Source organism: Nanorana parkeri, unplaced genomic scaffold (genome assembly GCF_000935625.1).
Source record: "Nanorana parkeri isolate BGI_ZX_2015 unplaced genomic scaffold, ASM93562v1 scaffold12, whole genome shotgun sequence".
In the NCBI taxonomy this organism is placed as follows: domain Eukaryota; kingdom Metazoa; phylum Chordata; class Amphibia; order Anura; family Dicroglossidae; genus Nanorana; species Nanorana parkeri.
Genome location: NW_017306280.1, coordinates 4,043,600 through 4,068,427, shown reverse-complemented (window position 1 = coordinate 4,068,427; position 24,828 = coordinate 4,043,600). Strand labels below are relative to the sequence as shown.

At 41.5% G+C, this 24,828-nt stretch overlaps 1 protein-coding gene across 1 annotated transcript in view; it reads left to right on the top strand.

The window, feature by feature from the left end:
• Positions 1 to 24,828, top strand: part of TDRD9 (tudor domain containing 9) — a 119,727-nt gene that overhangs the window by 80,210 nt on the left and 14,689 nt on the right. The window contains exons 17-29 of the mRNA XM_018556116.1: positions 1,117 to 1,279; positions 3,068 to 3,131; positions 3,251 to 3,314; positions 3,596 to 3,640; positions 6,046 to 6,099; positions 6,338 to 6,451; positions 7,187 to 7,294; positions 10,137 to 10,237; positions 14,491 to 14,658; positions 16,368 to 16,479; positions 16,639 to 16,851; positions 17,923 to 18,012; positions 19,454 to 19,714. Coding sequence (XP_018411618.1) covers positions 1,117 to 1,279; positions 3,068 to 3,131; positions 3,251 to 3,314; positions 3,596 to 3,640; positions 6,046 to 6,099; positions 6,338 to 6,451; positions 7,187 to 7,294; positions 10,137 to 10,237; positions 14,491 to 14,658; positions 16,368 to 16,479; positions 16,639 to 16,851; positions 17,923 to 18,012; positions 19,454 to 19,714 — 1,557 coding nt within the window. The remainder of the gene's footprint in view (positions 1 to 1,116; positions 1,280 to 3,067; positions 3,132 to 3,250; positions 3,315 to 3,595; positions 3,641 to 6,045; positions 6,100 to 6,337; positions 6,452 to 7,186; positions 7,295 to 10,136; positions 10,238 to 14,490; positions 14,659 to 16,367; positions 16,480 to 16,638; positions 16,852 to 17,922; positions 18,013 to 19,453; positions 19,715 to 24,828) is intronic.

Below are 24,828 nucleotides of genomic sequence, written 5' to 3'. Positions count from 1 at the left end.
GAAGCTAGATCCACATCTGGCATCCCCCAGCACTGACTATAACATACCTCTGGATGGAGATACCACTCGCCCGGATCCAGACATTGTGTGCTGAGGAAGTCTGTCTGCCAGTTCCCAACTCCAGGAATGTGCCTTGCAGAAATCACTGGGATGTAAAGTTCAGTCCAGAATAAGATTAGGTACACTTTCCTGGCTGCTGACAAGCTGTTAGCACCTCCCTGATTGATGTAGGTCACTGCCATAGCATTATTCAATGGGTGGTCCACTGCGATGTCAGGTAAATTGCCCACAACCTCAGGATATTGATAAGTAGCTTGGATTCCTCTTGAGACCAGCAACCCTGTGATCCAGTACCCCTCCATCATCCCAAGAGATTGGCATTATTTGTGACAACCTTTCAATGACGAAGTATTTTCCTTTAGTCGTGGTTCAGGAAGTCATGTGTTTTTTTTTGTTTTTTTTTTAATGAAGAGAAATTTTTAGTGTTTAAACTTTGCATATGCTTGGAAAAAACCCTAGTGTGATTACAATAGTATAAGAAAATCAGAAATATTAAGATTTGCCATTTTGGTTTCTGCTTTAAAAAGATCTTGAGCAAGATTGTAATAAGGGTAGTCCTAGGTCATTTATACATGTGTAATCTATGATGTGCACAAAGGTAAGCTTCTGCTAGTTTCAAAGTTCTATAAAGTGTGGATGAAGGTGTGCCAACTTTGCTCAAAGAAATGCAGAAATTGATGCTTCTTCACTTCTATATCGCTCATGACTAGATCCCAGGGTAAAGTCGGAACACCTGGTCATACTAGTTCTGGGTGTTTGCAGTCAACAGAGCAATGTGATAGTCAATTGATGGGACCTGATTAGGTCTGTAATGATTTAAAACTAGCACTCCCGCTGCAATAGAAGACAGTATACTCACCTCTCTTCCTCGGTTGTCCTCTTGCTATAGTCTCCTACAATCTTCAGCTTTTGGCTCTTGCCCAACTTATTTCTATGGCTCAGTGTATGCAATAAGTGTACTTTGGTGCAAACAGAACAACCCATAGCCACATACCATTAGTGTGTTTGCATATTCTGTTAAAAGGTATGGTATGTTTTTGTTTTTACATTATGAAGGTAGGTGCTTTGGCAGTAAGTGGAAAGCAGGAAGAGAATCCATATGATGGAGAGCTCACATTCTTGGGGAGAGTTCTTGCTCAGTTACCTGTTGATCTTCAGCTTGGAAAACTCGTCGTCCTCGGCCATGTTTTTGGATGTTTGGATGAGTGTCTTATTATTGGTACGTGCCTCCGCTTAATGCAAATGTTACCTCAAATTATTGTCAATTTTATATTCATGTTAGATGGTAGTACCAGTGTTTTCTCTCTACATATATATATTTTTTGTTTAACTTAGAGACCAACTCTGGAAAAAGATTTCATTGTTTGAGATTTTAATCCTATATGTGTTCTGAGATACTGAATTTATTTTTGTTTAGATTTACTGAAACTTGGCTTTCTATATTTAATTCAATTGTAATTTTTTGCCTGTTAGCAACTAGAGCATTAAAGTAGCTCTGTCACAAGTCCGGGCATTTCTGACGTAGAGTAAGGAAAAAAAAACTTTGGCAAAGGGCACCATTCAAAAAAAAAACAAAAAGTATATCAAATGCTCACTGGATCATAGCTGAAGTTATATGAAAAAATGTTCCTGGTAATCTTGGCCTTGATCTGTATGTCCTGAGACTCTCTTGGTTAGGCTGTCCATGCTTTAAGGGACCAATAAGAGGGAGTTGGTGTATTTACATCAAAAGTCAAGAATAAAATCTTGACTTTTATATCCCTGATCTAGTGAACATTGTAATGTCTTATTTTATTTTTGGAGGCAACTTCTGCTTTATGCTTAGGTTCATGTTGCGTTCAGTTTAAACTTTCCGGGTTTTTGGCAGGTTTACTTTAAACCAATCCTGTCATATTCCATCTCTTACCTTAAAAATCAAGAATCATAATCACAATGCGGTTATTGGTACCAGTAACTGCAGGATAAGTTAATGCAGGTAGCCCCTTAGCATATTTTATTCTATGGGCCCCCATAACTTCAAAAACCTTGATGCTGAGGAACAACCACAGTGCATGGTGTCTGAAACATGGACTGTTATCTAGGGGTTGATAGTGATGGTCATTTAAAGCAGAACTGTGTTTTTTGTTTTTCTGGGTAAAAGAAAACTAAGGCTTAACCTTTTTTGGCCATAGTTCTCTTGAGGGTCTCAGGAGGACATATACAAATGTAACACCCAGTATTTATCGGGCTATTCTATGCGGAGAGCGCAGAGCTGTGCCACAGCCCGGGATGGATCCCGCCAATACTGTCAAGATTCACCCCGCTGGATGATTGACTCTAGAGACAGAGCCAGCTGTGCCTTCCCCTATCCGTTCCTCCAGTCAGTACTGGAGAAACAGAGGGGAGTCCCTGTGGGAAGCAGTGACTTGCAGTCGCCATTCTCTGCAGGGAGAGGATCGGGAAGTCGTGGTATGTGTTCGCTGACTTCCCGATAAGTAGATGCCGACCTGTGACAGTTTCAGTGTCACAACTCGGCTTGAATTATGGGGATAAGTGTTTTTCACTCGCCCTAAAATTCTCCTTTTTAAGTACTCTTTTTGGTCTAGAAAGGAAAATACTAAAATTATATTCAACCGTTCTTCAGAACTGGCTGGCTGTGACAGCGCTCCAGCCTGTCACCTTAACTGCAATGGTATGCCCCTCGGCGTCCTCATGCCCTACACACAGTGTATATAGAACTTGATGACTTAAAGACCGCTTCACTTAAGGGGGATAGAGGCTCCAAGGACCAGTCTATGAGCAAACCAGTTGTATAAGGATATTTCCTCCCTAGACCAAAATGAGCACTTAACTCATTTAGTACTGGGGTAGCCACAATGCAAGGCTTAGGTTATACATTTTCCCTGTCCTTGAATTGGAGCAAGAAATCAAATCAAATTTCTACCGATTTTGGTCTCTGTGATTTTTTATTTTTGTGTGCCCCTTTAATTCCAAATGTTTGATGTCGTCCTCTATTCTTCTTTAAAAGCTTCAGCTCTTTCACTAAGAAACTTCTTTGCGATGCCCTTTAGACAGCACCTTGATGGATACAGGTAATTTCTATATCGCTTTTTACACACATTCTCTCTCTCTCCCTCCCCCCACTGTAGTTGATATTGGAAGTTGTGAGCGTTTTTTATTAATGTAGTTTATGGTTTCTTTTCTTTCACAGGAGCAAACTTAGTTATGCTGGTAATAGTAGGAGTGATTGCATAGCTCTGGTCAATGCTTTTCGGGTAGGTTTACAGCTTTGATTACTTTATAGGTGTTTATAGCAAAAATTGGAAATTGATTTTGATTTTTCCCCATGAAATTCCAAAGTTTTGGTTGTGCTAGGATAGCACATATAACCTAAAAGTGATGGAAGTTAAAAGAGGGAGCAGAAACAAGCAAACTGTTTTTTTTTTTTTTGTTTTTCTTTTACAATTACTCTTTAATACACTAGTAATTATGTCAAATTCATCTTCATTCCCTAAAGCCAAGTAAAACTAATCTGTTGTTTTTTTTTCCCCTCCAGTTTTGGCAGGATTGCAAAGAGAGAGGTGATCTAAGACAGCCTAAGGTGTGTACAATAAATTCAACTTCAACACACAATTTGTAGTGCACATAAGCCTTTTTTTATTTTAGAAATTAGTATTTAAGGGAATTTCTGCAACTCACACGTTTTAGCTGTGAATGCCAACACACGCTGGGTGCTGTGTTGTGGTGACATTCATTGTGGATGGCACCCAACACATTTTTATAGTACCAGTGCACTGGTTATGCTGCTTCACTCAAAAAGGGGACATGTATTTTTTTTTGCATCACTTGCCTTAGGCTCCATTCGCATATGGCGTTTGCATTTTCCACACAAAAATTGCAACTTTATACATAAGCGTGGATTTCGCGCATTTATGTCTATTACTATTCCACCCTGCTTGGTTGCTGGCTTTAGCTGCATAGCTTTCGAAGCCTAGGTCTTTAAGGACAGAAAAACTTTCAGAATCTGAAATCCTTATGTTGTTAAAAAGCTTGGAAGTCGACTTCTCACAAGGTCTACCATTGCATCTAGGAGGCATTTTTTTTTTTCCTTTTTTGAGGCTTATGTTATATTTCCTTGACTTTACCATAGACATGTGTTTTAGCCTGCAGTGTCATCGAGGGTCAAATTACTTTTTGGCATCTTTTTTCCAAAGGTACCTTATTTCCCACTCTTGTGAAGGCTTTTGTGCCGCGGGGGGCTGCTCAGAGTTCCCCCTGTACTCTGGTGACTCAATGGGAGCTCAACTTAGTTTTGTTGCAGAAGCCTGCTTTTGAACCTCTGAGATATCCCTATGACCCTACTTACCAGAAAGGTTTCCTTCTACGTTTTAATCATCTTTGCTAGGCTTGTCTCTGAATTGGCGGCCTTCACTTGAAAAGAGCCTTTTCTGTTTTTCCACAAAGATGAGGTAGTTCTGAGACTTAAGGCCTCCTTTCTTTTTAAAATGATCTCTTTCCATCTGTCGAACTGGGACATTGTTTTATCTTCCTTCCTGCACTGAAGCATCCCAAATAAATCTCTGTCCTGTTTGGTTGTGGTTCGAGCTGTTGGGTTTATCTTTATGCTACAGCTTCCGTCTGCAAGTCTGCCTACGTCACCATTCTTCAGACTCCCTGCATGGGTCAGCTAACTTCTTGCTCTACTATAAGGTGGGTTCGGCAAACTGAGTTGATGGGTAAAGTTCCGTCTTGGGTTAGGGCTCAATCTACCAGAATCGTTGGTACTTCTTGTGCCTTTTGGAATCTTCGTTCAATTTCCCAAATCTACCAGCTTGTTCTCTGGTCACACTTTTGTCAGTATTTCCAGATGGGGTGTTCAGCCCTCTGCGGACGCTAACTTTAGGCGCAAAGTTCTTTAGGCGGCCCTTTGATGTTGGGCCCATTCTGTTTTTTTTGTTTAATATATTTTTATTGCACTTCAATTTAATATAATTTATACAATACATTTTATATAACAAATATTAAATACAAAACCCGCATATACATCATACATCTTCCGCTCACAGAAATTCTTGCCAAATCTCCATCCCCTTTTCTTATCATTTAATCCAATCTTTCCATTCTTCTTCTGGAGGGATGGGGGAAGGACCACCTTTTGTAGTCCTCTTTATATTATTCCTCCCCCTAACACCCCTGTGAAAAAATATCTCCCCATCCACCTCTCCATTTTACAAACTTCTTTCTACTCCTCTTTAGTGTCTATTTTCCATGTGTTCTACTAAGATGTCTTATAGACAAATATATTGACTATTGTTACTCCCCTATTTTCTCTATTCTACTCCCCCCTCAATTTTGTGGTCCTATTCTTCGTGTAACCCCTTAGCATATCCTTCCCTTCCTGGTCCATTGACCTCTCTTGTATGGGCCCATTCTGTTATTGTTCCCTATTGGTTAGTTGTTTTTACTGGCCTGTTAGCCATTGTTTGCTTTGTTGCACTGCTTTTGGAAGTCCTATTGAGTCCTGAATTAACTCCCTGTGTCCTGTGATGTACGTAAGGGGAATCCTTGCATAATGAAAAAGAGGATTTTTGTCTTGTCTGTAAACTCTGTTTTTTAGAGTACATCACAAGACTTTCCCCTTTTTTTCACTTCTTGTGATCCGCTTTACAAGGCTATCCTACAGCTTCCATTAATTTGTCAGTGTTTCGTCACCTCAAGGTTGCTGCATAACCCATCTATTGAACTGACTCCCTGTGTCCTGTGATGAAATGGATTATTACAGTAAGACAAAAATCCTGTTATCAAGTTTACGCTGCAACCTGTGTCCCTTCTTCACCCATAGACCACCTTATTGCATTTCTGGAATGTGATGGTTTTATGCATTCATCATTTTAATAGTCCATTCCTTTTGTTAAAATGGAGTACTTTGTTTTTTCCCCAAAAAGTTGATAAGTAAAAAAGTGTTTTGCTAATGCAATATGCAAATCTGGTATTTACTCTTTCTAGGATGAGATGGAATGGGGCAAATCAAATTACCTTCAGATCAAAAGAATAAGAGAGGTGAGTGTTTAACTAGGAACTTGCACATGTAGTTCTAGTTGTGTTATGATAGTGAAAGCATATTGCATTTGTGCATAGGAAGACTTCATGCCTGCCATCACACAAGTACATGTAATTATTTGGCAAGTTTTTAATTGATTAGGTGTGCTCAGATATCCCAATGACTTGGGAGCTTTGCAGATAGAAAGAAATGTCTACCATTATCGTTCTGTAAATACTTTTTGGCTTTTTTTTCCAGGTGGCTGCCTTGTATGATGAGCTAAAAAAGCGAGTTGCCCGTTTCAACATGCATGTTGGTGAACGAACAAGCGGGGATCCAAACTACAAACACAAGCAGCGCTTCATTCTCCAGGTCTATAGCTGCATCTGAAGTTTTTGATAAAAGATTTTTTTTTTTTTTTAGTTCCGAGTAGTATGTTCCTTAATTTCATTGGCCTCTATCATATAACAGCAGAGTATTCCATGGTGTCTTACAGAGAACATTTAACCATTTACATCAGCCCTTAATTGAGTTTACAGTCTAATGTAACCACTTTAGTTACACATACATAAAAACTTACCATAGCAGCAGTTTAGCTGGCTATTTGGGAACTAGCAAGCGTGTTAGATTGATTTATAAAAAGTGACTGGAGCGTTCACTGTAAACTTGGGTCTGTATTTGGGAGACAAGTAGAGGGGTATAAAAAAAATCTCTGATCCCGAACACTGCAAGGCAAGAGATACCTTAACCATTGTGCTAAACCTAGGGGTCCCAAACCTTTTTTTTCTCTCCTCCCTTGATACAGAAGAGTATTCAGAAAAGTAATAATGCCACATAGAGTGAAAGGATATAAGGTTTACGGAATAGTAAAACTGAATTCTCGGATGAACAAATATTACCAAATATAAGGTATTCTAACTTGAATCTTGGTATCCTTTGTGCATTTTTTCATCAGTGCAGTTAACCAGCAAAAAAAAAACCAACCCGTCTGCACTTTGCCTTTGTGCTCTTTTCTCCTTCCCATAATGTGCTGTAAAAGTGCTTTAATCATCATTCTTTGGTCAATCACTGCTTTAATATGTTGTATTGTGATGTAATATTTTTCAGGTCGTTATGGCAGGGTCGTTCTACCCAAATTATTTTGCATTTGGCTCTTCAGATCAGGAGTCTGCTATTCGAGAAGTGGGAGGCAAGGATCCAAAGACTACAGTTGTGGTATGTAATGGGGCCAGCAGCTTGGGCCACCTTGTACTATTGATGCTTGAATAATTATCCCTATTATGCAAGAATGAGAAGTGCGAATTTAGGACAGAGTTAGAATTATCTTGGAAGGAGCACTGTCTTTTTCAGATTTGGCAGCTGTTTGAAACAAGTTTCTTGAAATGTCGCATTGCCCCTTAAAAAGCTCCCTCATTCCTTATACATTGTGAGGTCTGCTGTGTCCATTGAGACCGCAGTTGTAGTCCGGTACAGACGGGACCTAATATGGGAGTTGTGTAGTTAAAAATGCTACTGTGTGCATTTTGAAGCAACATTTTGTCAAGATCTTATTTCATTTGGTGCAGTTTTCTGGTTTTCTTGCATGATTGGCCCAGACATATCTTGCTACTATTTCTCTTTAAGAATACATTATTGACGTGTTCAGCGTTTCTTCTCCTTAATTGCTTGATAGTGTTACAGCTTGCCACATAAATTACCCCATTGTAATCTCAGACTTAAAGTGACATTAAAAAGGATAACTGTTTCCCCTCCCCCCCCCCCCCCCCTATATTTTGAGTAAGAATGGGTTTGCTTGACAGTGGCCACATCATCTTTGTAACCATGATCGTACTGTAACTGTTGCTTCTACTATTGCTAGATTACTGCGACAAGGATGTTTCCAAGATTTTTTTTTTTGCCCCTCGCTACGTCACACTGAAACTCTGGTTCATTATCTCGGTTAAAGCATTGACGTCCAACAACACTGACCATACATCCCTATTGCATTTACATTTACAATTTTCCTTAACCCTCTCAGATTCAACTTTTGTCACATTCCAGAAGATGAACACTATCTATAAATCTAGTCCACATTAAAATGTTTGTTGTATACTTCTGCATTTTGTCATTGAAAAGCGCTCTGCCCCCCACCACCACCATCCCTTTAAATCGCATATGTGGAGGAACTTGGTGTTCCAACTATTGTAAATCTCCTCATCGAGCAGAAAGTAGTTATGTTCAAGTATAAATTACAGTAGTTCCAAGACAGATTTGTCTTTTGAAAATCTTCACCTAGTGTCCTTCAGAAGTATTCACAAGCTTTTGGTTCCAAATTTGGTCTGATAATAATGTACATTGCTTCAACATCAAGACTAGACAGTAAATTATCCTGACACTTTTAGATTTTCCAATCTGTTTACAAAATGACATGGCCCAGAAGAGAGTAATACGCTGAATTAGACTTCTTTCAGTGGGCTCTGCAAAACTGTCCGAATTGATTTTCCACCCTGCTACTTAGTCGCTGTCTTTTTTCAGCATGGCTGTTGAAACCCAAGTTCTAAGGTACATGGGCATCTCTGAGTCTGTGATTCCTATGATGCTCAAAGGTAGGAAGCACACTTCCTACAAGGTCCATCATCAAGTATGGAAGGCTTTCTTCACATAGTGTAGGTCTATAGGCTTTTAGCCCAAACATTTCTAAGTGGGGTGAACCCTTTCTTTTCTACAGTTGGGTCTGGACACTTTTTGGTCCTTGGTGCAATCAAGGGCCTGATCTTTGCTTTTGCCATTATTTTCCAGGATTTGTTGGCTATCCACTCTCTAATTCAAGACGTATGCATGGAGTCTACCATGTGTTCCCTGGTCAAATCCCCTCTACGTACACTGGATTTGAATTTGGTCCTTTGAGCTTTAGAAGCCCCCTTTTGAACCAGAAACCTCCCTCCCTCTGCTCTGATTCCCCACAGCAAGTATTACTACATTTTTTTCCCTGGAGTTCTTTAATGAAGATGTTGTCCTTCCCTTTTTGTGTCCAGCTCCAGTTCACCAGAAGGAGATTTCCTACCACTGCTTAGATGTAGCTTTAGCTGTTTGTGCACATCTACAGTATATGCCACTACTTAAATCTGCAGATTCTCATTTTGTCTTTCTGGATGGACCAAAGAACGGTGCCCTGACTCCTAGTTCCACCATTTCTCGGTGGGCAGACAATTATGAAATCTTTTGGTTTCAAGGATCGTGTTTCCCCATTTCCATTCTAGACTCTACCAGGGCTGAGAGTGCTCCTTGTATGTTTTCGCATCAGACTTCTCTTTCTCAGGTTTGCAAAGTTGCAACCTAATCTTCAGTTCACACAAGTTTCACATGGTGGATGTTTTGGTCTCCTCTGATGCCAGTTTCAAGCGCAAGATCATTCAGGTGACCCTCTAAGATGCAGGCAGTCCCTCAGTCCCCGAGTTCCTGTTAGTTGGGCCTGGCAGCGGTTGTTTGCTGTTGTATCCATCCTTCACTTGGACTGCTTTTTGGTGTCCTGTAGGTTAAAGACTTCCTTTGTCCCTCAATTGATGAGACCGAAAATTTTGATTTTTTTTGTACCAGCAGTAAAGTATTTTCTTGTATTGCATTGAGGGACACAAGTCCCTCCGCTCTGTTTAGAATCATGTTCTTGTTACTGCTTTGCTGCTAAACTGAGGCATGCTGAAAGTAAAGGAGTTATACTTTGGGCAGTTTGTTTGCCAGTCTCCAATCCTCCTGTAGGGGAACAGTATAACCTGAATATTTTGATTGTGTCCCTGAGTGAACTCCAGGAAAAGGATCTTATGGCAAGTACAAAAATGAGCCTAATTTCTAATGAACGCTGTTCCAAAAGTATGTGAAGCACAAATTATTTTGACCATGGTCATTCTAAGGGTATGTAGGATTCGGAAGATTGAAAACAAGTGAGAAAAACAATTCTGCATATGTAATTTTTATTGACACTAGGGTTTTGAAGAAGGTAAGTTATTACTTTAATAATTGCCTTTTTTACTTTTTGATTTTACCTGTTCTTGCTCTGTCTTACTTTTATTTCCATGAGCAGCTGAAGCATGTCCCACCATATGGATTTCTTTACCACAAGCAGATTCAGTCTCTCTTCAGACAGTGCGGCCAAGTAAAATCTATTTTATTTGATGGACAAAGGTAAGCAATAATGTAGCTGGAGGAGAAATTACTATAAAGTGGTTTTATTTTTTTAGACTACCGTTTGAGATATTTGCTACTTTTATAGAAATGGCCTGTTGCATGTTTTGTTCACCTTGTTAAAAAAATAGCTTTGAAGGCTTTGATTACTAACCACTTGGCAATGCTAGTTAAATTAAAGGAGATCTATAGGTGAGTGAAAATCACTCATCCTCATAGTTCGAGCCAACGTGTGACAATGAAGCGGTCACACGTTGGCTCAATAGATTGGAAAGTGAGTGAACACATTACCGTCGCTCGCTCACTTCTCTAAAACAAGTCCATGGCGGCGGCTGCTGCTGCAGCTGTAATCTTGCTATGGCAGTTAGTAGCCAGTACCCAGCTTTCACATACTAGTGATCGGGCAGATGTAGTGCTTGTATGTTGCTGAAAATAGTGCCGCTGCCGGCTGTCCTGGGCTCCACACTCCCTCGTGCAGACCTAGAACAAGTACATTGGATGTGTGCAGCTTGATTGGCGGTAGACCAGAACACTTCCAGCAGCTAATCGCTCCTCTGCGTGCTGAACTCGTAAGCGACAATGAATTATTCACTTCCAATTTTAGGCCCCATTCACACTGAGCGATTCGCAAATCGCGCATATTTTGCGCGCTTTGTCGCGCAAATGGTTGCATTGAGTAAACTAGAATCGCGTCAAAATCCGCTCCAAAAAGGGTCCTGCTGTAGCGACGCACGACCCGCGACAGCGACTGACAGAGCCCCATTGCCATGCATCGGAGAGCGATATCGGGGGGTAAATATCCGCAATAAATTGCTCAGTGTGAATGGGGGCCTTAGGCCATCATTCCTCCAGCTGCTATGGCCAGAGAATAAGCTGTTGAAGCATGATCTGTGTTTCATTAGCTTCTGTTGGGTCCATAGGTGACATTAGGAGTCTAATGAACTAGGGCTGCAACAACTAATCGACATAATCGATTATAATCGATTATTGAAAAAGTTGTCAACTTTTTCAATAATCGATTAACCGGCTTCCGATCAGTTGGCCCTGTTCACGGCTCCACACACACTGCGCGCCGCACCTCTTCCCCACCTCACGTGGATGACAGCCACTGATAGACAGGTCCGATCTCAGAAGCAAGTTGCTGGAAGACTGCTCAGGTAAGCCTGCACTTCCCTGCCCCCCACATGGTGCTCTATAATGTATTGCTGGGATTTGTATTCCTCTATAGCTTATGGTACATTGTGCTGTATATTATACATAGGAATACACATCCAGGAATACATTATACACTGTATGTATAATGTATTGCTGGGATTTGTTGTATTCCTATATAGCTGGTGATATTCTGCATTGCGCTGTATAATGTACTATTGCTGGGATTTGTAGTCCTCTATAGCCGGTGCAATTCTGCATTCATTGCTGTATAATTTTACACTTTCCTTTTCACTATATTGCACACCACACTATTTTTTTCCACCGCTCCAAGCTTGCTCCTGTGATGGACTACAATCTCAATACAAACTAGTAGTCCCATCACAGGAGCCATTTTTAAAAAAATGTTTATTGTTTATCCGATTAACCGATTAATCGAACTTAATAATCGGCTAACTAATCGATTTTGAAAATAATCGTTAGCTTCAGCTCTATAATGAACCCCTGATGTCTCCAAATGCTAACATTTGATTGAGAGCAATAATTTTAGGGCTAGCACTCACTGTTGGCTCTAAATTGATGAACAGTAAAGGCTTTTAAAGTGTTGCCTATGAGCAAATGTTAGTGCTGTCGTTTTTTTTGCCATTTCACAGGTGCTCACAATGTTAAGGCTTGACATTTTGGCATCAATTTACCTAACGCAACCCTACCCATAAATGTTGGTGCATTTCCCCCCCCTAAAAACATAGATTTGACAAACATTTTCGCAAATATTGTACAACATAAATTTTTTAAATAGCTTTTTTTTTTTTCTACAGCTTTCAAAAGATATATAATTATTTGGTTATATGTGTAACACCCGGTAACGGGTGTGTGCATTGATCGGGACTTTTCTGCCCGTGCGTGCCCGCTAGGGGGCGCGCGCGAGCAGAAAAAAATTGCCGTCTGGAGACGGCAACCCGCAGATGCTGCAGTGCCGTCCGTCCGTTTTTCTACTACGGGCGGACGGCAAGAGGTTAAGCAGCTTTCTAGCCAAAAATTCAGATTTTTAACATGTGCCAAAATGATAATAATTCTCTTGATATGAAGTGGGAAGAAAATGGATCAGCATTAAAGACTGGCCTTGAAAGCTAATAAAAGTGCTGTCAATTATCGCCCTGTATAGGGCATGACAGAATTCAGACACAGGTATTGAGTGACAGTTGAACACGGGTATTGATTTAAAGACCAACACTGATTTTTGCTGGCACTGCAAGTTCTTTCTTGATCCTTTTTAGTACAGCACACGGAGGTTCAGAGATAATCGGGTAATGTGCAGATATCACTGCCATAAGTCTCCTCTCTACTGAAGGGAGACGTTGTTTTCTGATTACTTTTTTTTTCCCTCACATTTCTTCCTGTGATTCTTTAATCAAGTTTACCCTCATTGTGTCCAGCACAATGCTTTGGGGACTCTTCCCCGACCACACCAGATAGAAACCTGCTGCATCCTGAGATGCTCACCCTTGGTTAACTGGGCCTCTTCCTCCTCTGCTGGCTGTGTGGTGTGCAGCGACCATGCTGGGGTTTGCATTTTGGTCTTGAGGCAGCGTGGGCATCGGTGGAGGTCTTTGGGGCTTTGGCCGCCTGTGGCCACATTGGGACTCCCAGACCTTTTTGGCACGTGTAGCCTCCAGCTAATTGGTACACAGTTACGCTGGCCCTTTAAATTTTTTGAATCTTGCTGCACTTTAAGGTGTTTTTGCAACCCTGCCTTACATGGCTCATGCAAAAGAAGCAGTGTGTCAGGTATTACTGTGGGCACCTAAGGCCTTATTGTGATCCTCAGCAGACGCCTGCATTGTAGCACATTGGGAGCCATATAGGGCCTTCCTGGATTGCTCAAGCATGGGAAAGTTGAGGCTCCATAATGGCCAAAAGGATTGGTATGCGGACATTGTCAGGATGCTAGTGAACATTCCATAGCCCCTTCCAGATCATGAGAATTTTCTGTCCCAAAGTCAGGTGTGACATCCTGCTTCTTGGCTGCTAGCCTTTGATGGCTTGGTTGTTGAAGCCCCTGTCCTGAAGGATTGAGGTCTCTTGGACTATTTGGGATATCTTGCTACAGATCTTATTTGCAAGGTTGTGTTCCTTGTAGCCATCACCTCCCGGAACTGCCAAAGCTCTGTTCCTGTTTTTGGTGTGGTTAGGGTTGTCAGAGTTTTTCGGTTACAGCTTCTTTCCAACGATCAGATTATTTGTCCTTTCCTAATTCACCATTTCTAGGTGGTTTAGACAGGTCATTGTGTATGCTTACTCTTTCATGGGTAGGACCCTGCCTTTCCCTGTAAAGGCTCATTCCACTAGATCTGTCATTGTCTCTTGGGCTTTTAGGCATGAGGTAGCTGCATGAGGCGTACAGTACTGGACACAGCACCCTCCCCTCTGTGTCCACTATTGCTTGCTAAAAAAGATGATTCCCTGCAGTGGAAGGGGTTATATGAGGGTCCTCGCAGCTCTGGCCAGTTTCCAATCACCGGATGATACTTGCATATTACCCAGTTGCCTATGAATTTGCTTGTGTCCTGTACTGTACTCAAATCCTTTTTCTCTGCGTTCATTAAAGAACCGAGCACACATCCTTTTGGTTTTTATGACTGTGACCAGTTGTTGCTTTTTGTAGTACAGTCGTTTGTTTTTAACTGGGCTGCTTTAGCAGTTGGGCTTTTGTCCTACTCCTGAAGGTGGTACTATAACCCAATAATCAAGCTCTTCAGATCTCTGCTGTGTCCGTCAACGAATACAGAGAAAAGGATTCTACAGTACAAAAACCCTATTATTCTCTCCTAACAAACTAAACTTTGCCAATGTTCTATGGTTTTGTCAAAAGTGTCTGCTTTTGAGACATATAATGAGAGCTTTGCCTGTTTCCCGTTTGCCAAGAAGATGTAAGAAGGCAATTTCATGTGTGAGAAGTTGTAGTGGGTCATCTTTGATGGTCAGAGGTGACCTAGGGATCATAACAGTACCTGGGCAGAGGCTTTGGATGTGCTGCTGTAAATATCTATTCGGTTCATTGAAAATTGTTTTCTAATAAATTCTTGCTTGTTTCTTCTTAGAGCATTTGTAGAGTTCTCTCGCAATCCCACAGAGAGGTTTAAGACTCTCTCAGCGGTTCATCTGGCAGTTAAGATGGCACAGATGAAAGTTCCCCTTACATTAAATGTCCATTCTGTCGGGGCAATTGAGGAAACTTCTAAAGACATCACTGACTTAAAATTAACCAGGTAATGTATATTGGACATGTTTCTAGAGGGGTCTGGTGGTCTCTTAAATACAAAAAAAATCTATAGCCATTACGAATGTAGCTAAGGGTAAAGACTGTTTGCTCCATTTGCTTTTTGGATGGTGCAGAATCCCAAGTTCATCAGCCAATTAGTTTGTAGGTCATGTGTGGAGGGTGGACATTCAACTCCCACTCAGTACTGCAGGGAGAGTGCAACCTTACCTGATAACAGGACTCTTCTTACTTCATTATTTAGGCTAATTAGAGTATCATGTTTATGGTAGGGGGGGAGAGAGCTTTATAGGGGGGTGGCGTAGAATTGATATTGGGTAAAGAACGCCAGGAAAAATATTTCATTTAGCATTGCAGTGGGGCTACCCCTTCTCTGGGAGGGTTAAGTGCTCGTTTTTGTCCAGGTTCAAATATAACAAAGTTATACTCACCGAAGCTCTTAGCCGGCCAGCTGTCACAGCGTTCCCCCCAGCCTCTCTCCCCTTACGCTGCAGCATTGAAATATTCATCGTCCTCGCAATTATTTAGGGCTGCAACAAAGAGTCGATTTATGAGAATAGTTGGCAACTATTTTTTTCCACTGCAACCAATCGATTTAGTTGAAAGAATAATCGGGCAACTAATTATGAAAATAATCATTAGCGCCAGCCCTACATCTATTCACAGTGTATAGAACCCGATTTACAGGAGCTTAGCCCGCTGCAGAGGAGTGGGAGAGAGGCTGGAAGGACCCGTGTAAGAACAAGACGATTCCACGGTTCAGGTTTTGTGAATACAACACACATCAGCAATTGTGTTGTATTCACAAAAGCTTTTCTTTTAATAGCACACCCATATGGATGGGCAAAGTATTGGAGAATATAAAATGAACAATTAGAAGGAGGCATTGTCTTGTTTAAAAAGAGCCTCTTCATAATAGAAATATGGAGGCTGCCATTGCTGATTTATTATTGAAGGGGTGAGCTCAGAACTGTCTTAAGGTGGCCATACACTGTACAACCATCGCAAGACCTTAGTCTTGCGATGGTTGTAAAGGGATTAAAAAACCGTACGATCTGCCCATCTTGGACAGGCAGATCGCACTCTCGATCATCGCAAGCCACGCCCCCTGAGGGGCGGGCTTGTGATGACTGTAATGAGGGACGGGCTTACGCTGACTGCAAACGGGCAGTGTGCGCGTGCGCACACCGGCCCGTTCGGCAGTTGTCGAACCGGCAGGCCACCAACTCGCCGAGAATCGTACGATTCCCGGCGGATTTTCAAACATGCTGGTTCGATGGAAGACGTGCGACCGTACAGTAGAAACGGTCGCATGCCTTCCATACACTGCACGATTCTCGTACGATCGCGGGATTTCCCGCGATTCTTGTACGAGAATCGTGCAGTGTATGGGCACCTTTACTCATCACTTGAGTTGGTGTTGCTGAGGGTTAATAGATCTATATATTGCATTTTGTGGTTCCTCTGTCAGGAAGAACCATAACATTTAGCAGGGGAGCCGGTGTTTGACGGCCCTGGAAATGTCAGCTACTTACATTGGCCAGGGATAAGCGAAACACCGAAGTTTCTCCACATTGGTCACTGTAAAAGGGAAGTATATGGCCTATTTATTAATCAGTTGCGCAGTTGTGTCTTTTGGCCTTTAATGATCGTGACAGGGTGTCCAAGTGTATATTTAATTTTTTCCAATTTTTAAAGAGTTGTCGTGGACTTTCACAAGGAGACGGTCGAACCACTCCATGTTTCTCAGACCAGCAAAGAACCGTCGGGGATCATTGACGGGCCCATTTTGTCTATCAATGTTACTGAGGTAAGTCTTTCAAAATAAAGTATATTTATTTATTTTTGCTTTGTTTTTTTTTTCTTTTTCTTTTTCCCTTTTTTTTTATTTTATTGTCTCACTGCTGACTATTATAAATAAGAGATTTGATTTGTCTTAAAAGCTGTCGGCTTTCTTCTGTCTGTCCAGGTGGTTGAAGTCGGACATTTCTGGGGTTATCGTATTGACGATCGAAACTCTAATGTGCTTGGACGCCTAGCTGTAGATATTAACCAGCGGGAGCTAATGCCTCTCTCTATGCATTCTCACCCGGATCGCATTTGCTTGGCACCGTTTAAAAATTATGACATTTCAAAGTACTACAGAGCCCAGATATTGTACATATCTGGAAAAGATGCAGTGGTAAGTTCCAGACAGATAAACCTGAATGCAGTTGTGGGTGTATTTCTGATGAACAAAATCAGTCGCTGTTATCAGTATAATAACGTTGTATTTTTCAGAGATGGCAGATATGTTTTATATGATGTCCTTTTACCTGAAACGAGTATGCAGATAAGGACATGTTACTTTTCACAATGTTCCTGATCTCCATACTTATACTGTACTGATACTGTGTATCAGTCCAGTGACTCGAAGTAATATAGATGGCCAGGAGGCTACCAATTTCATTGAGGTCAGCAATGGCAGCCCTGTGTTTTCTTTTAAGAATTGGTTTGCTTTGATCAGTAGTGTGTGGTCCAGAATACATCCTCACGTTGCTGATTGGAGAAAGCAGGATGACCCTGATAAACCATACCTGTGATTTCAAGCCAGTGGCCAAATGTTCATCTGAAAGTGCAGTCTACATTGGAATCTCAGGAGCTTGGCTGTTAAAGCTATGATACTGCAATGCATACTTGGATCATCTTCCCATGCTCCTGCCCTTTTTCATTTTAACAGGCTTTGGAAAAGTTTATTCCAGAGTTTACGGTCGTTGGATTCTTCTAGAGGTGCCTTGATTAAAAATTGCTCAGACATTTTTTCAGGAGTGGTTCATGTCCCAACGTTGCTGTCCCCGACTCTGAAAGATGACACTATAGGGTGTTATAAGTTAGTAAAAGGGAACAGGCTCATCCAGATTGGTCAGAGCTCACCCTCGTGTCAATCTTTGCAGACTTGTATCTCCAAGAATATGATCCAACAGTAAATAAAACAAAAGCCAAGGTGCAATGGATGACGAGAAATCTTTATTCATAGGAACAGGACACACGATTGGGTATGACTGAAGTCTTCTGCTGCCATTTATACATTTTGGGGTCCTTACCACATCCTCAAAATAACCTGAATAGCTATTTCTCAGAATATACATCTTTACAGTATCCTAAAAGCATTGTGCTCTCTTACCAACATTTTAAACGTTTGTGAATTTTGGTGATACCTTTCATTATATGTACTTCATGGGTAATTTTGGTCCATTTTTTTTTTCTTCATTAGGTGTTTTTTGTGGACTATGGTAACCAGTCAAAAGTTGAATTGAGTTCTTTGAGGGAAGTACCCAGCCATTTTCTGGATATTCCTTTTCAGGTCAGGTTATTTTACGTTTTGTGATATTTAATATATATGTAGATATTTTTCCCTAAAATGAGCATGACATTTTACAGAAGCGTTGGGCTTTCACTCAGGAGCATATGCTCAACAGATCCAAACACCTTTTTTATTGTCGGACATTAAAATCTATAGTGACAATTTTGTTTGGACTAGAGTTCTTTCAGGTGCTTTGTTGAGTAACAATACATGGCTGTGGTACATTGTATGGGAGTTGGCAACCTTAATTACTTACTCATTTGTCCTGCTATATTAAAACCATGGTATACTTGCATTTCTCTTGCATCTTCATTTCCGTTTTGTAATAGGAGAAAAACTGCTGGGAAAGCAATTAAATTAGCCAGTTACATGAGCGAGACATTTTTGTGCATTCTGTGCATATTTAGTGTACAAAAAACGTTTCCATAATTATAAAACCTTTAAAGTGACACTAAACTCAGGCGTTAAATCTTAAAAGTGCATTCAAGCACCCGATGTTATTTGTGTATCGCTCAGCTGTAGATCCTCAAATCATCTCTGAATTGGTGCTGACACTGTCCTTCCTTCTGGAGGGGGGCTACTTTTGTTCCCCATGGTCCCTGTGTGTGTTATAAAGTAGTCACCACTCCAAGCTCACTCTTGTGACGGACTATAATCTCATGTTTTTGTAATTGAGATTGTAGTCCATCACTGGAGTGAGCTTGGAGCGGTGACTACTTTACCACACACACAGGGACCATGAGGAATAAAAGTAGCCACCCTCCAGAAGGAAGGACAGTGTCGGCACCAATTCAGAGATGATTTGAGGATCTACGGCTGAGTGATACGCAAATATCATAGTTAAGGGACTTGAATGCAATTTTAAGATTTAACTCCTGAATTTTGTGTCACTTGAAAAAATTAGCTTTGTTTAGATAACCATGAAAAGATGTTTTTCTTAATTATAAAATGTCTTCCATGATTTCCAGATGTGTGAGCAATGGCTTTCATTTTCCTCATGGGAGCTGCTGTCCATTTATCATGCATAAACCGAATCACTAAAATCTCATCTTTAATGTTAAAGTGATTTCAATAGTATATTCAGTATTTTGAAATATACAGCTTTCATTAAAACCTGTTGATCCTGCCATCAGGGCCTTTTTCAGGCATTTCCTGTTATAGGTTCACAATGCTCTGTCCCATGCAGCTGTGCTCCTATGTTGCAAATAAGTGGTCATTTTAGCATAAATTAAAAGGCACAGTCCACTGCTGTCACTGTTAAGTAACAACTGCCACCCTAGAAATGCCATCCAGCTGCATGGAGTTACCAAGGAAGGATGAAAAAATTAGAAGTAATAAAAATGGAGGCAGTTCGATACAGTGCTATATACTGAAATTATCATTCCATCAGGGTTTACAATCTGCATTCACCTGTTTTGAATAAATATATTTTATATTCCAGGCCCTGGAGTTCAAGATCTGTAAGATGCGCCCATCTGCAAAGTCAATTATCTGTGGAGAGCAATGGACTCGTGAAGCCAGCATGAAGTTTAACTCCTTAGTTAGTGGTGCTGCCCTTGTTGTGAAAGTCTTCTCTATTGTACATAACATTCTACATGTTGAAGTTTACCGCTACTTGGAAAATCTTGAGGAAGTCAGCATAAGAGATTTACTTATTGCAGATGGTTACGCTGAGCCTGCAGAGGAGTCCGTTGAATCAAAAGTATGTAATCTTTCTGAACTTTAGTTTTTGTATTTCCCTCACCTTTGACTTAGAGCAGGGCTCAAAATTTCCACTCGCCTGCTCGCATTTGGCGAGTGGAAATGCAGTGCAGGCGAGTGGAAATTCAGTCAGGCTTGAGTCAGTACCTGACTAGTGGGAGCAGCTGCTCCTGCTTGGCTCTCTGTTCTGTCAGCCGCAGCTCTTCACTGAGCTCCGGGTTGAAAAATGGAGTGATTAGCAATGTCTGCAGACCTTACTAATCACACCAGATCACCAGGGATCTGCCTGCTCGCCTCCTCCCTGCAGAAAAAGAAAGCAGGTGAGGGGGCTTCTTTGTTTTACTTTACATGGTGGGGGACAGGGGGCTTCTTTTTTTGGGGGGGGTGAACAGGGGGGCTTCTTATTTTATGTGTGAGGGGGCAGGGAACAGGGGGGAGAGTGTAATATTTTATATTTGGGGGTGCATGGAACAGGGCAGAGAGTGTATTATTTTATATGTGGGGGCAGGGACCTTTTATGGTAATATTGTTAAAGTTGTTAATATTTAATTTTTAAGTTTATTTTGCATAAAGCATCTAACAGTGTAATTTATAAGATTATTTAAGCGGGTGTGTTTAGGGGCAGAGTTAAGGCCGGGGCAGGGTAGGGGTTAGGTGGGCAACTGGTGGCGAGTAACCCCTAAGGCCTGGCTAGTAGCTTAGGACTTGAAATTTTGACCCCTGACTTGGAGTATGCCTGGGGAAAAGAAAACCTACTGTACAACTTTTAAAGTGGATGCACATTTTCCCCCCGTTTTGTCTCTTGAAAAATGCTGGTAGTTCATAACAGGATCTGGTGGTTCTGTCAGAAATCCAACAAGGAAGATGAGCTTACTTTCAATAACTTTGAGCAGCATGGCTTGATCACTTAGCTGTCAGCTGATTGGACAATTGAGCGTCAGTCCTCACACTCTGCTCTCTTCCTATAAACAAGCTACCAGTGTTAAATCAACAGCATTGTGCGGTATAGTAGACCCAGATTGTTTTGACAGTGCATCTACTTCCCTTCCCAGCCTCTTGTTTAAAGAGGAACTTTACCTGTATCTTTAAAATGACAGCAAAGGCCCCCCTAGAAATGTTTAGGCCTTGTTCACACCAAATGCAGACCAGATCCGGTCAGGTTTCTGCACACGCACGATGCGTTTTTTACGCTTTTTTTTTTCCAGGAAGCTAACAAGGTTATGTGGTAATTTCCTTTTACCTCTGACCTTTCATTAGCTGTTCAGATTATTTCCTGCTTCCTCTGACCTTGTTTCACATGTAAAATTGTTGCAACATGGATCCATGGGATGCAGGCATGCTCCTGGTGATGGTTATTATACTGCTACGCCATTGTGTTGCTAAGGGGATACATATGACATGTAATATCACAGACAGCCACACAAGCGGCATGAAAAGCAGCTGCAGGTGTCAGTGAGCAAACAGGCAGTGTGATTAGGAGGAGTGGTGGCGGGATGGAATACTGCATTTGAGGAACTACTAGTATACAGTGCCATTCACATTGAAGTACTCACCACAGCTCTCCTTATCTGTCAAGGACATATCCTTATATCCTAGGAAAACTCTCCCTGCTATCAAACTCCACTGGTCAGCCTTCTTTCTATTGTTCTTATATTGAAAGTGTCTGCTGTCATATAGCTCAGGGCACTGTTGAACCATACTCATGAATCTCTCTGGGTCACAAAACTGGTCCACCATTTTTCCTTTGCTCTCCAGCTCACAAGGTCACCTTTTCCAAAGACAGGAAGTGACAAAGGAAGATTAGGTCATGACAGATGACCACAGAGGTTTTTTTTCTTTATGGTTAGTTTTTCCCATTGGGTTGCATTGCGTTGCGTTTTTGTTGCGTTCCAGAGCAGATCCAGAGCAGGTAAAATAGGGCTTGCCACAGTTTTTTCACCTTCTCTGGATCTGGTCTGGATCCGCACGCTGCGATGTGAACTGGAGGTCAAAATACCACAGGAATACATTGGACGCAGTTTTGATCCGGTCTGCACCTGCTCTGGTCTGGATCTGCTCCGCGCTTGGTGTGAACAAGCCCTTAGTAATGACAGTCTACAAATAGATACTTATAAATCATTGCCGGCCTTTATTCTTTGCATACCTTATTTTCCTTTTCTTCTCCATTCTTCTGACTGGCCATTTTTACTAAGGGCAGATTAATCCATCTCCTTTTACTTCCTGGAACTCTGGCAAATGTGACTAGGACATGTGACCATGCACCTCTCAGGGGAGGAAAATGCATTTCACTGAGATCTCATGCGATGAGATTTCCCAGCAATGCTCTGCTAATGTAACCTCCCCAGAATGCATCACTTGGGCACAATTGCATAATTTGTGCCAAAGTGGACCAGGAAGTAGATGAACTCCTATTTGTGAGCAAATGAAAAATATGTTTAACTATGCGTGCTGAAGGGATTTTTAGTGAAAGGGGGTAAGGGTCCGCTTTAAGATATCATGGGAAGTTAAATAAAAAATACATTCAGGAAATTATAAACCTTTTGTATGATGAGAGGGAGAGCGGCATGAAACGGGTGGAAAGTGGGAGAATTGCAGTGTGAATAGGTGAGGTGCTTTGAGGGCTTGTTCACACCGAGCGCGTTCCAGGAGCAGAGCAGTTACAGACCGGATCAAAACTGCATCCAATGGTATTTTGGGCTCTAGTTCACACCGCAGTGTTCAGTTCCAGAGCATGTAAACAAACTGCAGCAAGCCCTATTTTACCTGCTCTGGAATGCATGCAAACGCATCAAAAACGCATGTGAACGCACTGAAAGCCCATTTTAAACGAAATTTTTTTTAACCAAAAATGGCTCGGAACGCATCAAAAACGAGGCAAAAAACGCAGTATAACACACTGCACTGTGTGTGCAGAAATTAATGCAGATCTGGTCTGCATTAGGTGTGAGCAAGCCCTCAGAAAAGCTCCTGCAGACAGTATGGGGAGAGCTGCAGCAGAAATAAACAAAAAAGAGCAAAATATAGTATAGAGTGTAGAGGGTATAGAAAGTGCTTAGTGATGTGAGGTCAGATAGAATCTCTCCCTAGACATAATTTTGCTGCATTCACTTCACTCTGATGCCCTGCGATTTGTAGCCGTGTCTGCTGCCGCCTTTCTGCTTTTGTGTTCCAGTGTCATGTGCTCCTTTTTTCTCCACTGTGCTCTCCTTTTTTGATATATTGACTCAACACTGTCCCTTGCTTGCCACAGTGGAGATGAACTCCCAAGTCTGTAATGCCTTCTGAGCTTCTAAATTGGCAATAGTCCTGCATGTGCTAAGCTGTACTCTTCCTGATCTTACCTATGCATGTAGCGGTTTGTCATGCTTGGTGCTGAAAGCTGCACCAGGACCTCGCACACAAGGAGAAATCGGATGAACTTCTCCTTGGAAAGTTGAATCGGCACATCTTTATCCCCTGCAGTCATCCTCTTTTCACCATGAAGTCCATGACTCCATTGTCTGTCTTTTGCATCTAAATGGTGTATGACCAGCTCCCTATCTGCATCCTAGAACTCTACATTAAATCGTAATACACTGACTCCCTCCCCAATAGTGAGATGACACACATGACCAAATACATATCCAGTTATAATATTGCCTGATAGAGCAGTAATGATTTCATTTACTTATTTATGAAAGTAAATGAAATCCATGTGGTTGGCTGGGGTTACCTGAAACTTTGGTTTTTATTATCATGCTTAGCTAGCTGGCAGCTGATACATTTCAGAATGTGGCACGATACAGTTATTTGTATTTATTAATGTGGACAGATTGTCAACCATGAAGCGGAAGGGAAATTCCTGTGGCATTGCTAAAATTACTCTGGCAAGACATCTGTTCTCTACATTTTGCTTTACTAACATAGATTTCCCCCTGAATAATTTTGCACAAGTAGATTTCTTGTAAAGAAAAGTGATTCAGTGGGAATGTAATCATATTAAATGTAATCATATGTGTATTTCTTGTACCCAGCCATGATTTGGCTCACTTTGTGTAGTTGTCATACCGTGTTTCCCCGAAAATAAGACAGTGTCTTATTTTCTTTTTTGCACGAAAAAAGACACTAGGTCTTATTTTCGGGGATGTCTTACCTGGCTGGGGGAGGACTGGACGTCCCAGAAGGCGGCGTGCTGTTGCCGCTCCCGGTGTGATGTTATGCCGGTTCCATCGGGCGTGTGGGCGGGAGCTGCGGCCGGCGGGAGTGTGGGCAGGGTGGGAACTGCGGCCGGCGTGTGGGCAGGCGGGAGCTGCGGCCAGCTGGTGTGTGGGCGGGGCGGGAGCTGCGTCCGGTCTTTACTCAGTTTATGTGCAGCTACCCCGAAAGTAAGACCTAGCGGATTTCTGCAATATAAGACCTACCACCGAACTAGGTCTTATTTTCGGGGTAGGTCTTATATTACAGAAATCCCTGAAGATAGCGCTAGGTCTTACTATCGGGGTAGGTCTTACTTTCGGGGAAACACGGTAGCTCCTGGATGGTCTGTTTTTGTGTACCAGGTAACTGATGGAAATTTGAACTCTGCTTTGTTAATCTAGATGTATTACAGGTTGCTTGCTGAACGGCCATTCTTTCCTAGAAACTGAAAGGTTGTTTACGACTCTTGACAACAAAATTTGTGTTTTTAAAATCACTGATTCTGATTCTTTTTAGCAGTAGGAAGGTTTCTTCATTCGGTTGTATTTTTCATATCTTAACGAGAGCCTGACCTTGTCTAAAAAGTGTCTAAAGTCACAGATCTGAGTTGCAGGTATTTTTGGTACCTGTTTTTAAGTTTAGCGAGAGCCTCCTGGAATCTGCGCCTTGGCTTTACATGAGACCAGCTTTTGTTTTCTAGTTGAGTCCTATGCTCTTCTGCCACTAAGGCTGTCAATTGGTAAAGCTTCAGTGGGCAGTAGAGACTTTGCTTTGAGACAGTTGAACACTAAAGGGTCCACTTGGGTGCTTGAAAAACTGTAAAGTCTTTGGGTTCTCTGGCTAGGGTCATCTTCACGGTTTAATAATTAAAGTGACATTAAAATAGAGTTAAATATTAAAAATACATTCTTAAATGTTAAAGCAATGAACCAATCACAT